The sequence below is a fragment of the Gossypium hirsutum genome, chromosome A08, assembly GCF_007990345.1.
Source record: "Gossypium hirsutum isolate 1008001.06 chromosome A08, Gossypium_hirsutum_v2.1, whole genome shotgun sequence".
In the NCBI taxonomy this organism is placed as follows: Eukaryota; Viridiplantae; Streptophyta; class Magnoliopsida; order Malvales; family Malvaceae; genus Gossypium; species Gossypium hirsutum.
Window position 1 is genome coordinate 127,038,454 of NC_053431.1, and position 21,012 is coordinate 127,059,465.

A 21,012-nucleotide genomic window follows, 5' to 3' on the forward strand; every position below is an offset into this window, starting at 1 on the left:
ACTAAAATGGACAGAGAATATAGGGACCTGGAAGGCTGGAACATATCATATTCTCATTATAGTTTTTTTGACACCGACGCTCTCACACTAATTTACAATCTGGGTAAATTTCTCTTTTCCTCCTTGCCTTTTAAAATTTTAAATTATACCATGTCTTTTGTTTAATTTTTTTGTTTATTATTTTTTTATATTTTAAATATGAAATTAATTTTAAATAAATTATCTCTTCATTTTAAGATTTTACTTAAATTGAATCAACTTTTAATGTTATAATAGTAAAATTAATAAAGCTTACATCGTTAAGCTTAAAATATAGTTTAAAAAAAGACACGTATTTGTAGAAGCCCAAATTGCCTGGGCCCGATTATATCAAAACCCAACCAAACCTCTAAACTCACTAAAACCCTTAACCCATGACCCATTTACATCTATCCAAACCCATTACAAAACCCAAATATTAAACCCAATTCAAAAGCCCATTAAGCCCTCCCAAAAAAAAACCTAACCCCCCAAAAAAAAGAAAAACCTAACCCCAAAAAAAACCAAGAAACTTTAGCCACCTAGCCACTTTCCCACTTGCCCCATTTTTCCTCCCATTTTTGATATCCATTGTCTACCACCACCACCTACAAAATAGAAAAAGAAATAATGGAAAATCATGTAAAAGATGGCTATAAAAAGCCATTCAAAAATCATGTAAGGGAGGAGGGAATTTTGATCAATACAAAGAATTTATCTTCAAAAAATACCTAAAGGTGATTTTATCTTCTTTATTTTACTCTTTTTTTATTTTTATTTTTTTTTATTTTTTTCCTTTTTTTGAATCTATTAATCTATATATATACATCATAATAAAAGATATAATAAAAATATATATACAAAACAAATATTAAAAAAAATTACCTTTTTCGGCCACCACGTGCGGTGGCCGGCGCCGGTGACGGACGGCGGCCGACGGTCGGCCGGGGACCGGCCCCTGGCCGGATTTACCTTCCCCCCTCCCTTCTCTCTTCCCTCTCTCTTCTTTTTCATTTATTTTTCGTATTTACCTTGGATTTCATATTATTTTGCTATTTAATTTAGCTTTAAATATTAATCATGTTATATATGTAATATTGTTATCACTATTATTTTTATATATTGTTATTATTATATTATATTTAGCTATATATATATTTTCTTTATGTTCCGTTTCTTACTATTATATGCATATATATCTATTATTATATTTATTATTAATATTGTTAGCACTAGTACTTTTACTTAATGTGTATGTAGATATACATGTACATATTAATAGTTTTTTTTATCATATGTATATATTGTATATATTATATTTATATTATATATATTCTTAATGTTATTAGTTGTATACTTCTTGTATATTTCTATGTATATACTTTATATTGTCTCATGTACATACTCCGAAATACTATTATACATATACGTATTTTTAATACCGTATTGAGTATATATTATTGTATTTATTTTTATTCCGATTATACTTATTATTAATGTTAGTACATATATTTCACCATAAGTGTATATATACCTTTTTGTGTATATAATATTATTTTCGTATATTTAATTATTATTCTAAAAAAGGGTTATAATATGTACATATTTATGAAGTATTATTAATAGTATTATTTTTAAACATCATTGTTATTTCTAATATATATTATGTACATTTTTTATTTCTATTTTGTTTTTTATTTGTCAATATTAATTATTATTATTCTAATATTTTGATATTTTAATATTTTATATTATTCACATCACTATTCGCATTTTTTACAATAATATTCTTACATTATTACTATCATTTTAGAAACTTTTTACATTTTAATTTTAAGAATAAGGCAATGTACCGATTTTAACATTAAGTCATCGATTTCATCGCTATGTTGGGTGAAATTCGTCGGCTTGTGTTAAAAAACGGGACACCCTTTCTAAAAAAATCGAAAACTAAAAATTCTCATTTTTCAATCGGATCACGATTAAATATTATATTGAACTCGTATTTTTGAAAATCAAGTCAACACATGTTTATGAGATACCAATTTTGGACGTCGCGAGGGTGCTAATACCTTCCTCGCGCGTAACTGACTCCCGAACCCCAATATTTCTCTGGACTTTCACGTAGACCTAAATTCGGCCTTCTTTTTGTTTTAAAATAATTTTATTAGGTATCCGATCACACCTATAAAAAAGGATCGGTGGCAACTCCCTTTTTCAAATAAAATCGAGATTCAGTTTTCAAATTTTCAATAATTACTTCGACTAGCGCCCGTGCCAAATTTTTAGGTCGCTACAGTATTAATAACATTTATCAAATTAAATTTATACTTTGTAAATATAATAGGAGTTAATTACATTCATTGATTAAATTAGAGCAAAGATAAATATAAAATTATAAAAAAATAGAATATTAATAGTTTTAGCATTAAAAAAAATTAATTTAATAATATATATAAAATAAATAACCTATAAGAAATTATTAATAATATTATTTAAATTATAATATATTAATATTAATACTCAAACCATGATGAATTTTATATTAAATATTTTGTAATTACATTAATTTTTAATTTATTAATTATTTTTGAAGAAATTCATTAAAATTTTAAGCAAGAACTAATATTATAAAATTAAATATATAAAACCGACTTGTTATTGCACCAGAATACAAACTAGTTTTAATCTATAAAGATATAATTTAACTTTCACTCGCATAAGCGATATGTAATCTTTAATATTATTTGAATTTTTCATCTAATTTAATATACTTACATTGAGTTTAGATTTCTTTTTTTTTTTATAACTACGAGTGTACTTATACATTTTACGGTCAGAGTATGTTTAGGTCAAAGGTGATAATTAGATAAAGTATTGATTTCAAAATTCAAACTTAATTCAAATATCGTTGTCGATGATTTAAAAAAATATATTTTAGATTTGCCAGATAAGATATTATTCATTACATCTCCAAATTTAAGGTAAATACATTATTTTTTTATCCTTGTAAGGGATTTTATTAATTACGTATGCCCAACAAGGAATCTGAATTTGTCATTTATCAGAATTTAAAAATTGAAGCATTCAACTTCTTATATTACAGCAATTTTCAAGACCCAAAGAACAGATTTTCGTTTTTAAAGAAAAGGTTAAGAAGCACTTTGTCTTCATTACTTATACAATTTTTTAGGGAGCGTAAAGCAATGGCAAATTTTATTTTTTGGGTTTTCTTGATTCTGGTTTTATCATATTTGAGTAACAGAGTAAATGGAAAAGCTACTTTCAAAGAAATTCACGCAGATGTTGATGGGAAATTAAAGCAGCTTAACAAGCCTGCTGTGAAGACCATACAGGTAAAAGTATTTACTAAAACCCGAAATAATATTAGACATGAAAATTGGTGTTCATTTAAGAGTGTTGATAATGCCTATGGCAGAGTGATGATGGGGATATTATCGATTGTGTCAATATCTATAAACAACCTACTTTCGATCACCCTGCATTAAGGAATCACGTTATTCAGGTAAAAAATTTTCTATCATCACTTTATTTTTATTTTTTTAATTATTACGGCTGCGGATGTAATGGATGCTATTGAACATTGTAAATGAAACCCAGTTTCAATTTCAAAGAAATGGAATTCAATTCAAAAAATTGGTCGTCGAAGCTAACTGTGTTTCAAACATGGCAAAAAAGCGGAAGCTGCCCGAAAGGAACTGTCCCAATTCGAAGGATTCGAAGGGAGGATTTACTGAGAACAAAATCTGTCCAACAGTTTGGAAGAAAACCTCAAGAAGTTGTCTTGAAATCAAACACAACAATTGAACATAAAGATGGTCGATTTCCATCTATTAATAGCAACGCACTCGCATTTCCTGCTGTTGTTAACCGATCCGTAAGCATATTTTCGAGTCATTTTAGTTCGGGTCAACTTTATTGTTTTTATTTGAATATTTTTAGTTTCACTCATTTTGAATTTAAATTATTTTAGATTCCAAATAATTTAGTTTTGATTTCTTGACTTCCCATAGTTAAATTTGAGTTGACCGAATTTTATTCACAAATTTAAGTCAAAATTGATTGATCGGTGTTTGTTTGTTTTTTTTTTAAACAGGCAGCAATTCTTGTTACAGTTGGAGCAAATTACACAGGAGCTAAAGCGAATATCAATGTCTGGAACCCAAATGTAGAATCTGAAGATTTCACTACTGCTCAAGTTTGGCTTAAAGCTGGCCCTAATGATAATTTTGAAAGCATAGAATCCGGATGGACGGTAAGTTTGCTTTCATCTCTATTTGATAATAAATGTTTGACAACCTAAATTAATTTAGACCTAAACTCGAAATGATCAATATAAATATTATTAAACTGATAATGACCCAATTTAAAAAATCAAATCTAAAAAATCTGAACTCGAAATTAACTTAAACCAATCCCAAATCGGATCGGTTCAATCCAAAAGTAACCTCACACAACACTTTTTTTTTTTTCAGTTCCTTTAGTTTTTCTTAATAACTTTTTAATACTTTTTCTCAGGTAAACCCACAATTATATGGTGACAAAAAGACCAGATTATTTGCACATTGGACTGTAAGTACATGAAAGTTTTTACAATTAATTTTTTCTGTATTGTACAATTATAGAGTTATTGCTCACACATATCACACACGTACTATGGATGAATATCCTTTAATCATTACGTCAATCATAAGATTTCACAATTAATTAAATCATTAAAAATTATATGTGTTTTATCCTGTTGGAAAGAATTATATGGCTAATGTACACATTGATGACATCACATTATCCAACATATTTGCAGAAAGATTCTTACAAGACAACAGGTTGTTTTGACCTCCAATGCAGTGGCTTCATTCAAACAAGCTCTAAAATTGCCCTTGGTGCAGCCATTTCGCCTATCTCCATGGAGTTAGGTCAACAGTACTATATCACCATTGGCATTTATATGGTAACATTGACCTCTCTTTTTTTCTCTCAGCTTTTTCTTTGGTCTAGTTATAATTTTAGTCCTTGTAGTAATTGAGATTAAATTATCGTTATCAGAGCTATGATGTAGATTTATTTTTAGTTGAATATAGTTGAACGAATGAATTTTTATATAGTCTTAACTGTATGACCGAAATAACAATAAAAGAAAATCATGCTATCACTTTAATAATAACTACAGGTAGTCTTATCATTTCGGACCTACCATAATACTATAGAAGTTGAAAAAATCAAAGGGATAAATTTTTAATTTTGATATAATTCGGTCATTTACTATTATCAAATTATTCCTAGGTCTAAATTGACAATTAGTTGTTATTAAATTGATGATGACATTATGTTGATATATATATAAATTTAGGTTAAAATATGTTCAAATTCCTTATACTTTTCAGATATTATTCCTGGGTCTAAATTGATAACACAATTTAGACCTACCGTAATATTATAGAAGTTAAAAAAAAAATAGAGGGATTGCATTTTGCTCTCTTTACTCAAAAAATGGGTAAATTAGTCTATATATGTTAGATCAAAGAGCAAACCAATAATTTCTGTTAAAGAATTTATCCATTTTCACTGTTAAAAACTAGGGTGTCTGACGAAATAACCAAACAATTACACATGGTGTGTCACATGTACTTTTTTTTTTTGATAAAAGTGTCACATGTACCTTATGCTAACATAAAGGGACTAGTTTTTAACAATAAAAATGAATGAAACTTTTAATGAAAAAATCAGTTTGTTCTTTTATCTAACATACAATGATTGATTTACCTTCTTCTTCTTCTTTTTCTTTTTTGTAGAGGAGAAAAAATATAATTTGACTCTTAATATAAAAACCTCCATAATACTTTTACCGAGTCTCATTGACTCAAGGACTCAACTTTAACTAATAAACCAACGTCTTTTCTTTGTTGTACATCGATTTTATTTTGAATTGTTTGGTTTGTAGGATGAAAACACAAACAATTGGTGGCTAATATTTGGGAATGGTATAGCAGTTGGGTATTGGCCAGCATCAACACTAAATGCCTTGAAGAATAGTGCAACAATGGTTGAATGGGGTGGACAAGTTTATAGCTCAAATGTGAGGAAATCGCCACACACCAAGACCGCCATGGGGAGTGGCAAATTTGCTTCTAGTCTAAAAGGGAATGCATGTTACATGGAGAATATTGGCATTGTGGATTTCTCAACGCAACTTCAGTACCCACCTGAGGTGACCACTTTGGCTGAAGAGAATTATTGCTACACTGCATTAAATCACCAAGATGGATCCGAAAGTTTACCAACTTTTTACTTTGGGGGACCTGGTCAGAATTATAATTGTCCATAGAGTCCTCTAGATAGTTTTTGTTCTTGTTTTGGCTTGTGTCCATGGTTTATATTATAATAAAATCATGGTTTGCGTAGGTGAAAGTACAATTAACTCTCTCTATAACAGCTCTATTTGTCTATTAAGATTTTACCTATTATAGAGAGGCAGTTGTCGTACGCCTATAATATCATTTTGTTATTGTGAGATAATTGCTGTAAATCTAATATAGAATTCATATAATGAATTTTTATTAAATAAAGAAAGAAAAAATTATGTTTAAGTCCGAATCAAATCAACAAAATTAAAATATTTATTGCAGATTCATGCGTTATTACTTTTATGCATATTTTATTTTACATATTTCACATAATTAATTATGAAGTTCATAAATCTAACAAGTTTAATTAATTAGTATGAGTTATCAAAATAAATTAATTAATTTATCAGGAGTTGTTAAATTTAAATAATCAAGTTATAAGTTTATGACGTTCCAAATTCATAGTAGAACAAAGAACTTAATAGTTTATTGAATTGATATATTTAATTCCGGTCGTTGAAGATTATTTTCATTTAATAAAATTTTTCACTTGAAATTTGAACATTATATTGATTAAAATAAGTTTTATTTAATAAATTATCATTAATAGGTTTTCTTATATGAAACAACTATAATTTTACTTAAAATTTTGTACAATCTGTTGTTATAGAAAATTAATTTGATAAAGAACATGCATCATAATTATGGTTGTTGTTGTTCTAAGTGAGAATATGATATAGAGGGTTAAAATAAAATATAAAAAATCAGTTCTACTAGAAACTTGGTTGTTTTAGCGAATGATTGTTATAGAAATGGTTGATTGTACTATGAAGGCCATGTATTAGTAGTCAAATTGTCTTTTTTCCATCAACTAAAAAAAATGAACAAATTAATCTTTATACGTCATATAAAAAAACAAACTAATCTTTTTATTAAAAATTCTATCATTTTCTACTGTTAAGTGATAAGGTGACTGACAAGGCAATCCAATATATGTATCTCATGATGATGTGGCTATAATTAAAAAATGTCGAAGACGACTTGGACAACCATTGGTCATATTTCTTTAGATTTATATATATATATATATAGTAATAATAACTAATAAAGGAAATAATCTTTAGTTTCTAAAACATCATAGATTGTCATAAATCTTTAAGATTGTAACAGTTACATTTTTTCATGTTATATTTGTTTCATTCGTTCTTCATTTTTTAATAATCTTTTTTACAAAATGGCAAATTTTATTTTTAGGGTTTTATTGATTCTGGTTTTTTCATATTTGTGTAATAGAGTAACTGGAAAAGCTAATTTTAAAGAAATTGATGAGAAATTAAAGCAGCTTAACAAGCCTGCAGTGAAGACCATACAGGTAAAAGTATAAAACCGAGAAAATATTAGACACGATATAATTATATGAATACGAATAAGATCGAAATGAGTGTTTATTTTGAGCGTTGAAAATGGTTATGGCAGGGTGAAGATGGGGATATTATCGATTGCGTCGATATCTACAAACAGCCTGCTTTCGATCATCCTGCATTAAAAAATCATATTATTCAGGTAAATTTTCTTTTTATTATTTTCTTCTATGATTGTGATTGTGGACATAACGGATGCTATTCAACATTACAGATGAAACCTAGTTTTGATTTGAAAGAGGAGAAATTGAGCTTGAAAAACGAGTCCACGAAGCTAACAGTCTTTCAAACATGGCAAAGAAGCGGAAGTTGTCCGGAAGGAACCGTTCCAATTCGAAGGATTCGAAGAGAAGATTTACTGAGAGCGAAATCCGTCCAACAATTCGGAAGAAAACCTCCTGAAGTTGTCTTGAAATCAAATACAACAATTGAACATAAAGATGGCCAACTTCCATCTATTAATACCACCGCACTCGCAATGCCTGTTATTGTTAATCGATCCGTAAGCATATTCCGTGTTAATTAAAATTTTAAAATCTTCGTGTCATTTTAATTCGGGTTGGAGGCTCATTTTTTAGTTTTACTTTTTTTGAGCTTAGATTATTTTGGGTTCCAAATAATTTAAGTTTAGTTTATTGAGTTTTCATAGTTAAATCGATTTTGTGTTTGAGTTGACTGAATTTTGTTGAAAGGTACGAGTTAAAATTGACTAATCTAATCCAATTGGTGGGTTTTTTTTTTACTTCTCAAACAGGCAGCAACTCTTGTTACAGTTGGATACAATTACATAGGAGCTAAAGCAGATATCAATGTTTGGACTCCAAATGTTGAAGCTCAAGATGAATACACTACAGCTCAAATCTGGCTTAAAGCTGGCCCTGGTGATAATTTTGAAAGCATAGAATCCGGATGGATAGTAAGTTGACTCAACCCCGAAATTTGATTTAATTCGATTTGGTAATAAAAAAATAATTTATAATAATTCAAATTTAAAATAATCCGACTTAAAATACCAAATCCAAAAGGTTCGAACTTCAAATTTACCTAAATTTAAAATGATTCCAACTGAAACTGACCTAAACCAGAATGTCTAGAAAAGTTCTAAAGTCCAAATTAACCCTGATTCAGATTGATTCAATCTGAAAGCAACCCGACCCGACATTTTTTTTTCCTTTCAGTTTCTTTAATAACTTTTCAATATTATTCTCAGGTAAACCCACAATTATATGGTGACAAAAGGACCAGATTATTTGCACATTGGACTGTAAGTACATAAAAAAGTTTTTAAAGAGCAAAATTGTGCAATTAGTTAGATCATTAAAAAAGTTGTGTTTTTTATTTACAGAAAGATTCATACAAGACAACAGGTTGCTTTGACATGACTTGCAGTGGCTTTGTTCAAACAAGTTCCCAATATTTACTTGGTGGATCCATTGAGCCTGTCTCTACTGAGTTTGGTCAACAATATTATCTCACTGTTGGCATTTATATGGTAACTTTAACCCCTTTTTTTCTCAGCTATTTCTTTGCTTTAATTGTGACTTTAGTCCCTCTAGAAAATCGAGATTAAATTGATGACATCACACCATTAATTGTTAAAATTATCATGTTGGTTTTTCTAGAAACGTGTAAATTTAATATTGATTGAACGTTTTTTATAGGAATTTTAGATATTCTTTAATGATTGAATAATAGTAAAAAAAAATTCACGTGTTTATTTTAATAGCAACAACTAATAGTTTTATCAAATTAAACTTACAATAACATTATAAAAATAAACAAGAAGTAAAGAGATTAAATTTCGAATTTGATATAATTTGGCCCATTTCCTATTACAACATTATTCATAGGTTTAAATTAATGGCACAATTTATCATCGTTGTTGTTAAAGTAACAATGTGATGAGATGTAAATTTATTATCAATTTAGTCTAGTTGATTGAAATTTTATTTAATGTTGCATGTATGATCGAATATCAGTAAAAAGAATCCACATCATCAATTTTAACGGGTAATCGGGTGGTTTGATTTGCAGGATCCAAACACAGCTAATTGGTGGCTAAAAATTGGGAAAGATATACCAGTTGGGTATTGGCCAGCATCAACACTACTATTTTACTTGAATCATAGTTCAACACTGGTTGAATGGGGTGGACAAGTTTATAGCTCAAATGTGAAGAAAAAGCCACACACAAAGACCGGCATGGGAAGTGGCCAATTTGCTTCTGGTCTAAGAGGGAATGCATGTTCGATGGATAATATTGCCATTGTTGATTTCTCAATGCAACTCAAGTATCCACAGTGGGTAGGCACTTGGGCTGATGAACAGTATTGCTACACTGCTTTGAATTACCAAGAAGGATATGGAAAGTTACCAATTTTTTACTTTGGAGGACCTGGTCAGAATTATAATTGTCCTTAGAGTCTAAATATTTTTTTTATCGTTTATATTAGAATAAAATCCAATGTGGTGGAAAGGTTTCCTTGGCATCGTTGTTCGATAGAATAAAATTATTTGTTTTTACATTAAAAAAAGGTCAAATTCTATTTAAAGTCCTTGTATAATACATTTTCAACATATTTAGCACCATCATATATTTTTAAAAAATTAAGTCACACCAAATAAATTGATAGAATTCAAGGAAAAAATTGGCCTTTGTCTCGTTGCTCATTGCTCTCCCCATATAAAATGGAGGTACTTTACGTTGCTGAATTTGTTAATATGCTGACTCTTAGTACAAGGGTTTCCATAGTATTTTTACAACAAATATATGCATTTGTTCCAAGGAAATATTTAGATAGTGATAAAATTGTGACTGAATTTATTGTTTTAATTAAATCTATACTATTAATAAAACTCATGATTAGGTTAGTGTCACGGGTTAATCGTCTACCAACTCGATTAAGAAATGACTAATATACTTTTTTATTAAATGATTATTATTATTATTTTGATAGCATTTTTTTCCATATTTTTATATAATTGTTAAATAAAATAACTAAAATTAACATGTCTAATAATTGAACTCATGTTTAATAGATTTATAAATAAATTCTTTACCACTACGCTAATAATAATAATTCTTAAGTAAACTTTAAAAAAAATGAACTTTTAATATAACATATTTTCTCTCACTAAATTTGTGTACATAAATAATATAATTGATTACGCTAGTGTAAAAGTCAATTCAATAGTTAATTTTAAAAAAATAGAATTTTAATATTGAATTTTATTTTCGCTAACTTGATCTCTTTTTGATGTATTCATCTATTTCAATTTTCTTTTACTCACAAGTTAAACTATTTTATTTTTTAATTCCGAATATATTGCATATGTATACAAATGCAATAGGATTTCTTGTATATATAAAAACTACAGATATATTAACATAATAACTTCATTAAGGGTATTTAATCTAAACTTTTTAAAATTAAAGGAAACTGATGAATGATGAAAAGTAATTAATATTTGTTTTTAATGAAAAAAACATCAGTTAAGGAAATTTTATTTTGATAAATTCTAATAAAGAAATAAATAAATAAAAATATTCAAATTTAATTAGTAATTAGTGACGGATAAGATAGTTAAAATAACCAATTAATTAAAGTTTATTCCAAAAAACGAAATAAATAAATTCAATATTAATAAAAAAAAGTAAATAAAATTATGTAATAATTAAAATTCAATGAAAAAATCATGATTTAATCTTTTGAAAAAAGAAAGACATTTTAATACGAAAAATGTAACTGGTTAAAGCTAAAGAGTATACAAACGTATCTGATTTTTAATGATAATAAAGGGATTGTTAGACTGTGTTGGTATTTTATATTTTTTGAAATTATATTTTTATAAAAATAATAAGTAATAAAGGAAATAATCTTTAGTTTCCAAAGCATCGTATATAGTCATAAATCTTTAAGATTGTAACGGGTTCTTTTTTCATGTTATATTTGGTTCATTCGTTCTTCATTTTTTTAAGGAGTAAAAGAAATGGCAAGTTTTATTTTTAGGGTTTTATTGACTCTGGTTTTGTCAGATTTGTGTTATAGAGTAAATGGAAATGCGAATTTTAAAGATGTTGAAGAGAAATTAAAGCAGCTTAACAAGCCTGCAGTGAAGACCATACAGGTAAAAGTATTTACTAAAACCGAGATAATTACGAACTTGGCCGATGGGTGTTTCTTTTGAGCATTGAAAAATGACTATGGCAGAGTGAAGATGGGGATATTATCGATTGCGTCGATATCTACAAACAGCCTGCTTTTGATCACCCTGCGTTAAAGAATCATGTTATTCAGGTAAAACTTTCTATCATTACTTCTTTTTTTGTTGTTGTTGTTGTTGTAGATGTAATGCTATTCAACATTGTAGATGAAACCCAGTTTCGATTTGAAAGAGGAGAAAATGAGCTCCAAAAACGAGCCTGCAGAGCTAGCAGTGTTTCAAACATGGCAAAGAAGTGGAAATTGTCCGGAAGGAACCGTCCCCATTCGAAGGATTCGAAGAGAGGATTTATTGAGAGCGAAATCTGTCCAACAGTTCGGAAGAAACCTCATGAAGTTGTCTTGAATTCAAGCACAACAATTGAACATAAAGATGGCCAACTTCCATCTATTAATACCACCGCTGTTGCACTACCTATTATTGTTAATCGATCCGTAAGCATATTTGGAATTAATTTAAGGTCAACTTTGGGCTATTTGTTGTTTTTTTGTTCTAGTTATTCGGATTTAAGACTCATTTCTAATTAAGTTGTGTCCGAACTGACTGGATTTTGTTGACAGATTTGAGTGAAAATTGATAGATCTAATTGAATTGATGGTTTTTATTTATTTTTTTGAACAGGCAGCAACTCTTGTTACACTTGGATACAATTACATAGGAGCTAAAGGAACCTTCAATATTTGGAATCCGAATGTTGAAGCTCAAGATGAATACACTACAGCTCAAATATGGCTTAAAGCTGGCCCTGGCGATAATTTTGAAAGCATAGAATCGGGATGGACGGCAAATTCTAATCTAAACTTGACTCGATTTGATAATAAAAAGTTTAAAACTTAAACTTATATAATTTAAATCCGAAATGGTTCACTCAAAATATTCAAATTCATAATGATCCGACATAAAAAATTAAACTCAAAAGGTTCGATTTCGAAATTAACCTAAATTCGAGATGATCTCAATTGAAATTGTCTTGAACTAAAATGACTCATAAATTTTAAAATTCATATTAACCCTTAAGAGCGAACAGAGAATATTTTAAGAGGTAACAAAATTGAATTATAAATTTTTTAAATGTTTTTTTCATTTTTAACGGTTAAGGTGTAATTTCTTCTATATTATTTATAAGAGGTTAGAATTGAAATTTTTTAAAATTTTGTGCGGGTTAAGGCCCTGCCCCTCCCTTGTATCTGCCCTTATTAACCCTGATTCAGATTGATTCAATCTAAATGCAACCCGACCCGACATTTTTTTCCCTTTCAGTTTCTTTAGTAACTTTTCAATATTTTTATCAGGTAAACCCACAATTATATGGTGACAAAAGGACCAGATTATTTGTACATTGGACTGTAAGTACATAAAAAAAAAGTTTTTAAAGAGTAAAAATTTGCAATTAATTCAATCATTAAAATAATTTGTGTTTTTTTATTTACAGAAAGATTCATACAAGACAACAGGTTGCTTTGACATGACTTGCAGTGGCTTTGTTCAAACAAGTTCCCAACATGTACTTGGTGGATCCATCGGGCCTGTCTCTACTGAGTTTGGAAAACAATATTATCTCAGATTTGGCATTTATATGGTAACATTAAAACCCTTATTCTCGGCTTTTCTTTCTTTTGTTTAATTATGATTTTAGTCCCTCTAATAAATCGAGATTAAATTGATGATATTATTAGTTGCGGTTATTTAACTTATGATATGGTTATTTTTTTCTAGAAACAATTTTAAGTATTTAACTGTAAACTTATTATTGGTTGAATATAATTATTGAATTTTCACATAGTCTTGATTGTATGAATAAATAATAGTAAAAAGAATCATATATACATGAGTTTATGAGTGAATAAAAGTAAAAAAGAAAATGGTAAACTATGGTAGAGGTCACTCAACAATGGCTTGTTGTAAAAATGGAAATACACAAAAATTCAAGATAGTTGAATGATAAAGAAAAAATAAAATTAAATAATTTAGTGACTATTTTGTAATTGTTCATAGCTAACCAAAACAGAAAAAAAACATATCATCACAAGAAGTAATCGTGATATCAATTTAGTGATTAAATATCTTGTCCATCACTTTAACGAGAAGAACTAATCTGAATGGTTTGAGTTGCAGGATCCGAACACAGCCAATTGGTGGCTAGAAATTGGGAAAGATATACCAGTTGGTTATTGGCCAGCATCAACCCTAATGTTTTACTTCAATCATAGTTCAACAATGGTTGAATGGGGTGGACAAGTTTATAGCTCAAATGTGAAGAAAAAGCCACACACAAAGACTGGTATGGGAAGTGGTAAATTTGCTACTGGTCTAAAAGGGAATGCATGTTCGATGGATAATATTGCCATTGTTGATTTCTCAATGCAACTCAAGTATCCACAGTGGGTAGGCACTTGGGCTGATGAACAGTATTGCTACACTGCTTTAAATTATCAAGAAGGATATGGAAAATTACCAATTTTTTACTTTGGAGGACCTGGTCAGAATTATAATTGTCCTTAAAGTCCTCTAAATATTTTTTTTATCGTTTATATTAGAATAAAATCCAATGTGGCGGAAAGGTTTGCTTAGCAGCGTTGTTATTTTTTAATTATGATAGGATAAAATTGTTTGTTGTTACATTAAAAAAGAGGTCAAATTCTATTTAAAGTCCTTGTATAATACATTTTCAACGTATTTTGCAATATTGTCAAAACCAAATCAGATTAATTGGTTCAACCAAAAACTGATTGGACCAATGTCATGTAATCAAAACAAAGAAGAGAACCGGAAAAAGAAACCCTAAAACTAGATAAATACGATCCAAAAAAACTGTATGAACATGTTTTAAACTATGTTGAGTTTTTTTATTGGTTTTTTATATTTTGGCTTATATTAGAACCTAATTTTTTTTGTTTATTGATTTTTTAAGAATTTTTTTAAATTTTTTTATGGGATAAATCTTAAAATTAATTATACATAAACTTTAATTTAATGTGCAATTATATTCATGAACTTTAATTTGGTTCAATCATACACGTGAAACTCTAATTGTGGTTCAAATGTATACTTAAAATTTTAATTTTGATTTAATCATATACATTTTAAAAAATAAATATATCAATTTATTTTTATATTGGATAAATATAATTATTTATGTATACAATACATAAACATAAAATAATGTTATATCAATAATTATGTTAATAATTTATAAGAATTGAATCAAATTAAAATTCCATATATAAAATTGTACAAAATCAAAGTTTATATATATAATTTCACATTAAATCATAGTTTATGTATAGTTTTTTATTTAACTATTGTTGAATCAAAAATTAATGGTTTGACCGGTTAATTTTGACAAATGATTTAAGGTGATTTTTTCAAACATGTGATGTCATGATGTATACACATTGACATTCTTTTATATAATTAAGTAGACTTTTTTAAAAATTTTATAATATACATGTCGCACCATCACATATTTTAAAAAGTTAAATTGATAGAATTCAAGGAAAAAAAAAAGAAAGACCTTGAGATTGAAAGGAAACATTTCCAAAAATAAAGAATCAAATTATAATACATGGACTAAAATTCACCAAAAACTTCAATACAATCACAGCCCAAATTTTGAGATCTTTGTTAATAATTCAGGACTTTGATTTTTTTGGGTATCAAGAATGTATGTCTATTTTATGATTGTTAAATATAAATCTGAATTTATGATTGAAACTAATTTATCAATAGGTAGGATAATAAAAAGGTGAGAGTAAAAAGGAATTTACTTCTTAAAGCTACTGAATATATCGTCTTCGGCAGTTGCTGATGTGAAGCCGGTTTTGCCGAGCCCAGAGCCGGTGCCCATTGCTCTCCCCATATGTAATGAAATTGGAGGTCCTTTGTCTCGTTTATCTACGTCGCTTAATTCGCCAAGTATGCCAACATCTGCCAGTGAAACCTTCTTGACCGTGCAAGGTTCTGACATGATAGCCGAATAGTTAAAAGATGCTAATATGTGGTAAAAAAAAGTGTAATATTACATTTTTTGTTTTTCACTTAAAAAAAGTAAATTATTATCTATACATTAGTTCAAAAAATAAATTAGTCTTTTCTGTTAAAAATTTTATCTATTTTTACTTTTAAAAATCGGCATGGTGGGTAAAATAACCAAACAGTGACATATAGCATGCCACGTGTACCTCATGCTGACGTATATAGTTCAGTTTTTAATAATAGAAATAAATGAAATTTTTAACTAAATGACTAGTTTACTCTTTAATCTAGCATACTGTTAACTAATTTGTCAATTTTTTGAGTAGAGGTGGCCAAATGAAACTAGCTCATAGTACCATGGAGGTCCTTATATTAGGTTTTAGATTGCATTTTATCCTCTTTACTAAAAAAATTGGTAAATTAATTTATTTACATGAAATCAAAAAGTAAATTTTATCCATTAGCGCTGTTAAAAACTAGTGTAACTAATGGAGTATCCAAATTATCCAAATAATGACACGTGGCGTGCCTCGTGGTGATGTATAGGGATCAATTCTTAAGAGTAAAATGTGATGAAATTTTTAACATGACCAATTTACTTTTTGATTTAAACTATAAAGGTTAATTTATCCATTTTTTAATAGAGGAGTAAAATGTAATCTAATTCCTAATCAGAGCTTCATGATACTTTTACCGCTTATATGTAGAGAAGGGATTTATACAGTGAGGGGATACTTACGAACAGATATATTAAGATCGATTATTCCACGGCTCAATGAATCGGCCCAAATTCCGGACTTCACCTGAAAAGTAGCATCCTTCTTTTGAGGTGGTTTAATGTCTTGTGAGAGTTTTGTGCTCATGTTGTTGTTGAGGTTTACGTCGTTAATCGGAGTTTGTGTTGGTTCTTTCGAAGGTGAATTGGAATGATGAGTGAATGAACCAAAAATGTCAGATGAACTATGAAAACTGCTCAGTGGAACAGTAGCGAATGGATCGATAATGCTAGCATTTGTTGGGTCGGGTTTTGGTACCATGATGTCTGGTTGGACAACTGGATCAGTGGCGGCAAAGAGGTCGACAGTTGGAGAGACAGCAGGAACAATGGCAGGCTGGGAAGCAAATAGATCAACCTGTTTCTGCACCTACGAGAAAATCAGATTGTATGTCATCATTCTACATGCTGAAATAAAAGAAATTGTGTTTTTTCCAGTACACATACACATATCCATATGTTTATATATATGTGCATTAAGATGAAACATGGGTCCGACCTGTGCTTGAGGACTTGCCTCAATTACTGCTTTGTTTGGTGCTGAGATAAAAGTTGCATCAGCAAATAGATCAACTTCTGTTGAATCAGAACTTGTAGCAGAGTGTTCAATAGGAGCAGATGCTGGTCCATCGAAGAGGTCATCCATTAAACTTTGCCCAAATAGATCCACTTGATTAGAATCTCCGGTCGCTGGCTCTGCCAAAGGAATAATCAACAATGCATTGGTAAAACACAGCCTATCAAAAACCTCCAAAGATATATACTAAACAAACAAACAAAAATATCCTTACTAGACCTAGAAGTTCCCCTGGGATCGAAATCATCAAAATCATCATCGCCGGCTTCATAATTATTTGTAGGGGCACTTGTGCTTTGACTGTAGTTATCATCATCACTCAACTTCGGAGATAATTTATTTTTTGAATCCTTGCTGAAAACCAACATTACCAAATGTGTGTGTGTGTGTGTGTGTTTAAAAATGTTATAATAGAGCTTGAACTTCCATAATCAAGTTATTATGCATGGAGAAACACGAATCACCATATAGAATAAATGGATCCACAATGGTGATATGATTCCAAGAACCAAACATGGCATGCAGTGTATGATAACCCTGGATTTGACAATCAACAATGTAAAACATAAACCTGCCATGACGTCTAGGCTCCTTTGTGGAATTTGCTTGGCTGTCAATTGTTGTACTCCCTCGGCGTGGCTTCACGTAGGTATTTTTTGGATCCTTGCTGCAAAACAACATTACCAAGTGTGTGTGTGTGTGTGTGTTGAAACATGTTATAGTAATAGAGCTTGAACTTCCATAATCAAGTTGTTATGCATGGTGAAACACGAATCACCATATAGAATAAATGGGTTCACAATGGTGATATGATTCCTAGAACCAAACATGGCATGCAGTGCATAATAACCCTGGAGTTGACAATCAACAATGTAAAACATAAACCTGCCATGACGTTTAGACTCCTTTGTGGAATTTGCTTGGCTCTCACTTGCAGTACTCCCTCGGCGTGGCTTCACGTAGGTATCTTTATCAAACTTTTGTTCTCCATATCTATCCCTCGGCTTATAGCTGTCACTTTCTCTTCTACCTCTTGAGCCTCCGCACCTATCCCCCCCACCTTGGTAGCCTCCACCACTAAATGAGGATGCGCTAGACTTAAAGGTTACACCAGTAGATGACAAGGCAATGTACCTAGAAACAATAATAGATGCACAGTTTAATCAATAAATACCTATAAGCATACAATTTCATATAATATTGCACTTTACAGTTTTATCTAGATAAGCCCCTATACTCTTAATAACCTGAATAAGCCGTTATCCTTTTGATTTTACCCAAATAAGCCCCAAACCTTTAATTTACACCTAAACAAACCCTTAATATAAAACAAATAAGGGTTTATTTAAAAACAGAGAAATAGTTTAGGGGATGTTTCAGTGTTATAGCCATTTCACTTCCTGAAAATAAACTTACTTGTCACGGTTGGCAGCAGCTTTATTTCTAGCTTCTTGTATTCTTTCTTTATTATGCAAGAGACCCACTATAGTTTCTGCTTTCTTCCGGACATTGATTCCCATATCTTTCCCACTTGGCTCAACATACTCAAAACTCATGAGGGACTGAAATTCAAAACAAGTAGGGAATATTCAACTTTACTCCCATAAAAGCATGCAATGGCAAGTCTAAGAAAATATAAGGGTTCAGGCCTTACAGCGATTCTGAAAGTACGTCCTATTATGTCATCGACTGCACGCTCAGATCCATTAGAAATCAAATACTCAATAACAGACAATGCCTGGTAGTAGTATTAGTTGTTGAATGCATGAAAAAAAAAGGTGCATAAGCTTTGGAAATACATATCAAATTTAAAATTATACCGCGCAACGATATGCATACCTTGTAAACGTAACGCCAATCTTTTCCAGTCTCACCAAGTCTTGACCAAAGAACATTCATAACCATTTGACAATCAGAGCTGCAAGATATGATAGCCTATTCAATTAACAATACAGCAAGAGACAAAACGGAATGGAAGGGAAATATGTTCAAAAGTTGATAACTACAATTTCTTTGTGGCCTGCGCTATTTCCGCCAATGCAGCGCCATGAGGACCCCACGGTTCATTGTCTGTTGCATCCAGTACCTACATATACATTTTCCATGAAAATTATGTAACCAGATTAATCTTACAAAAAACTTTCTTTTTTTGGCCATAAGCTGGATATCCATCGTCAACAGCAATGATTAATCTCCTCAATTACTCTTTAAGATGTAAATAGCTAGTCATTAAATGTACACTCAATTCTTATGAGTGAGGATATCCACCGCCCACATAATTAAAAGATGAGTTGAACAACTACCACTCCACAACTCATAGTTATCTTTCGAAACTTTACATGAAGTTGAAATGTATAGCCTACGTTATTACAAGAAACACATACTGTAACACATTTTTATCATAACTATCGCAAGCAGCAGCAGAAGTAAAATCACAAATAATTTTGGATCTCCTGCGACATCGTACGATAACCATTTCCATAATTAAAGCAAAGTTGGCAGATTCATTTTGCAACACTAAGTTGATCGCAACTGAATTGGAAGATCCAAAATATCAAGTAACAATTTACGTAAGTATGATATCTCTCAGCACGTTCAAAATCACGTATGCTAACAAGCAATATGCAGCTTCAACACGAGCTTTCGATCATCTCATAAACTTTATATTCGTAGATGAATATGTTTCTATAGCTAAACACATTGTAATTTCCTTATAAACATTTCTGGTTCACACTCAAATTCTGCAAAATCTATAGAGAACTCTACCTTGTACACGAAATTCAACGAATCTAATAACAAGTAAATAAGAATTCAAGAAAAAAAATTCAAATTGCAATTTAGTCTCACCTTCTGTTCGATCTCTGGAACCTTTAATACTTTCAGATTCACCTCTCTCTTTCTGAGAATTAAATGAATAAATCAAGTGATCATTGAAGATAAAACAGTAATCAACCAAATTCTGATTCAAAAATTTTGGAAACAGATGAGTTTTAGAGCTTACATTTCGCGAACAGTTTGATCGAATGCCTTCATGAAATTCATATCGGGTCTAACTTTAAAAAAAAAAAAAACAACAATTGTGGAAGAAAATGTAAGATCAAATCAGTAGGATGACGCAGATCTTATAGATTATTTATTCAGCAGTTAAGTTCAGAGGCTTCTAATATAATGAAAAATGTCGATCATTCGCTAAAAAGCTGTTTTCCTTTGTTTCCCGTTTTCTGGTTTGCTCATTGATGAAAAAATTGAGATGATCATTCGCTAAAAAACTGAATTCGGTACTCGACGATTATTTTTTATTTATTATTAAAATAGAAAATCTAAACTGAATTCTGGTATTCAGAATGAAAATCTGGGCTGAAAACAAGAACGAAAAATGCAAAAAAAAAATTAATTAATTGATTCAAAACCCAAGAGAAGTATCCATTTTCCATTCGGCCTTGGTCTTGTTCATTGCTGGAATTGATTTGCTGGCCCAAATTCAGCATCCAAATGGGTTATCCCTTTCTTTCCTTCTGTGAAAAAATCGAAAATCGATGGTAAAAGTATCATTAAAGCCCTTATACTAGGGGTTAGATTACATTCCGGCTCCTCTACTCAAAAAATAAGTAAATTAGTCATTGTGCATTAGATTAAGGAGCAAATTGATCATTCTAT

The 21,012-nt window shown here is 29.9% G+C and overlaps 4 protein-coding genes across 5 annotated transcripts; 3 read left to right on the plus strand and 1 right to left on the minus strand.

The window, feature by feature from the left end:
- Positions 1–3,655: 3,655 nt before the first annotated feature.
- Positions 3,656–6,545, plus strand: LOC121205107 (uncharacterized). Its single transcript, XM_041076037.1, has 5 exons — positions 3,656–3,916; positions 4,136–4,294; positions 4,558–4,611; positions 4,844–4,990; positions 5,981–6,545. Exons 1-5 carry the CDS (start codon positions 3,656–3,658, stop codon positions 6,362–6,364), a joined length of 1,005 nt encoding a protein of 334 aa, XP_040931971.1. The 3' UTR covers positions 6,365–6,545.
- Positions 6,546–7,617: 1,072 nt separating this feature from the next.
- On the plus strand, positions 7,618–10,338 carry LOC107932842 (uncharacterized). The gene is made up of 7 exons (XM_041076038.1): positions 7,618–7,755; positions 7,860–7,946; positions 8,019–8,306; positions 8,559–8,720; positions 9,015–9,068; positions 9,150–9,296; positions 9,839–10,338. The coding sequence occupies exons 1-7, from the start codon at positions 7,618–7,620 to the stop codon at positions 10,223–10,225; spliced, it is 1,263 nt and encodes a 420-aa protein (XP_040931972.1). The 3' UTR covers positions 10,226–10,338.
- Positions 10,339–11,794: 1,456 nt separating this feature from the next.
- Positions 11,795–14,530, plus strand: LOC121203497 (uncharacterized). Its single transcript, XM_041076039.1, has 8 exons — positions 11,795–11,932; positions 12,016–12,102; positions 12,176–12,363; positions 12,557–12,560; positions 12,650–12,811; positions 13,321–13,374; positions 13,461–13,607; positions 14,144–14,530. The coding sequence occupies exons 1-8, from the start codon at positions 11,795–11,797 to the stop codon at positions 14,528–14,530; spliced, it is 1,167 nt and encodes a 388-aa protein (XP_040931973.1).
- A 1,017-nt stretch (positions 14,531–15,547) lies between these two features.
- LOC121204800 (clathrin interactor EPSIN 1) lies at positions 15,548–20,689 on the minus strand. 2 transcript variants are annotated; one of them, XM_041075348.1, is made up of 12 exons: positions 20,357–20,689; positions 20,203–20,254; positions 19,362–19,441; positions 19,195–19,273; positions 19,010–19,093; positions 18,772–18,917; positions 18,241–18,489; positions 17,927–18,022; positions 17,570–17,709; positions 17,278–17,474; positions 16,743–17,142; positions 15,548–15,988 (listed from the first exon to the last, which is right to left on the minus strand). In XM_041075348.1, the coding sequence occupies exons 1-12, from the start codon at positions 20,395–20,397 to the stop codon at positions 15,792–15,794; spliced, it is 1,761 nt and encodes a 586-aa protein (XP_040931282.1). In that variant the 5' UTR covers positions 20,398–20,689; the 3' UTR covers positions 15,548–15,791. The 2 variants fall into 2 exon arrangements, with proteins under 2 accessions (XP_040931282.1, XP_040931281.1); XM_041075347.1 differs by having other exon boundaries at positions 16,743–17,148; positions 20,357–20,688.
- Positions 20,690–21,012: the final 323 nt, after the last annotated feature.

Coding starts and splice junctions, on each gene's coding strand:
- LOC121203497 (XM_041076039.1), top strand. CDS start 11,795: ATGGCAAGTTTTATTTTTAGGGTTTTATTGACTCTGGTTTTGTCAGAT. Junction 11,933..12,015: donor CTGCAGTGAAGACCATACAG/GTAAAAGTATTT, acceptor TGACTATGGCAG/AGTGAAGATGGGGATATTAT. Junction 12,103..12,175: donor TAAAGAATCATGTTATTCAG/GTAAAACTTTCT, acceptor TCAACATTGTAG/ATGAAACCCAGTTTCGATTT.
- LOC107932842 (XM_041076038.1), top strand. CDS start 7,618: ATGGCAAATTTTATTTTTAGGGTTTTATTGATTCTGGTTTTTTCATAT. Junction 7,947..8,018: donor TAAAAAATCATATTATTCAG/GTAAATTTTCTT, acceptor TCAACATTACAG/ATGAAACCTAGTTTTGATTT. Junction 8,307..8,558: donor CTGTTATTGTTAATCGATCC/GTAAGCATATTC, acceptor CTTCTCAAACAG/GCAGCAACTCTTGTTACAGT.
- LOC121204800 (XM_041075347.1), bottom strand. CDS start 20,397: ATGAATTTCATGAAGGCATTCGATCAAACTGTTCGCGAAAT. Junction 19,274..19,361: donor GCGCAGGCCACAAAGAAATT/GTAGTTATCAAC, acceptor CATATCTTGCAG/CTCTGATTGTCAAATGGTTA. Junction 17,149..17,277: donor AGGCAAGTCCTCAAGCACAG/GTCGGACCCATG, acceptor ATTTTCTCGTAG/GTGCAGAAACAGGTTGATCT.
- LOC121205107 (XM_041076037.1), top strand. CDS start 3,656: ATGGAATTCAATTCAAAAAATTGGTCGTCGAAGCTAACTGTGTTTCAA. Junction 3,917..4,135: donor CTGCTGTTGTTAACCGATCC/GTAAGCATATTT, acceptor TTTTTTAAACAG/GCAGCAATTCTTGTTACAGT. Junction 4,991..5,980: donor TCACCATTGGCATTTATATG/GTAACATTGACC, acceptor TTTGGTTTGTAG/GATGAAAACACAAACAATTG.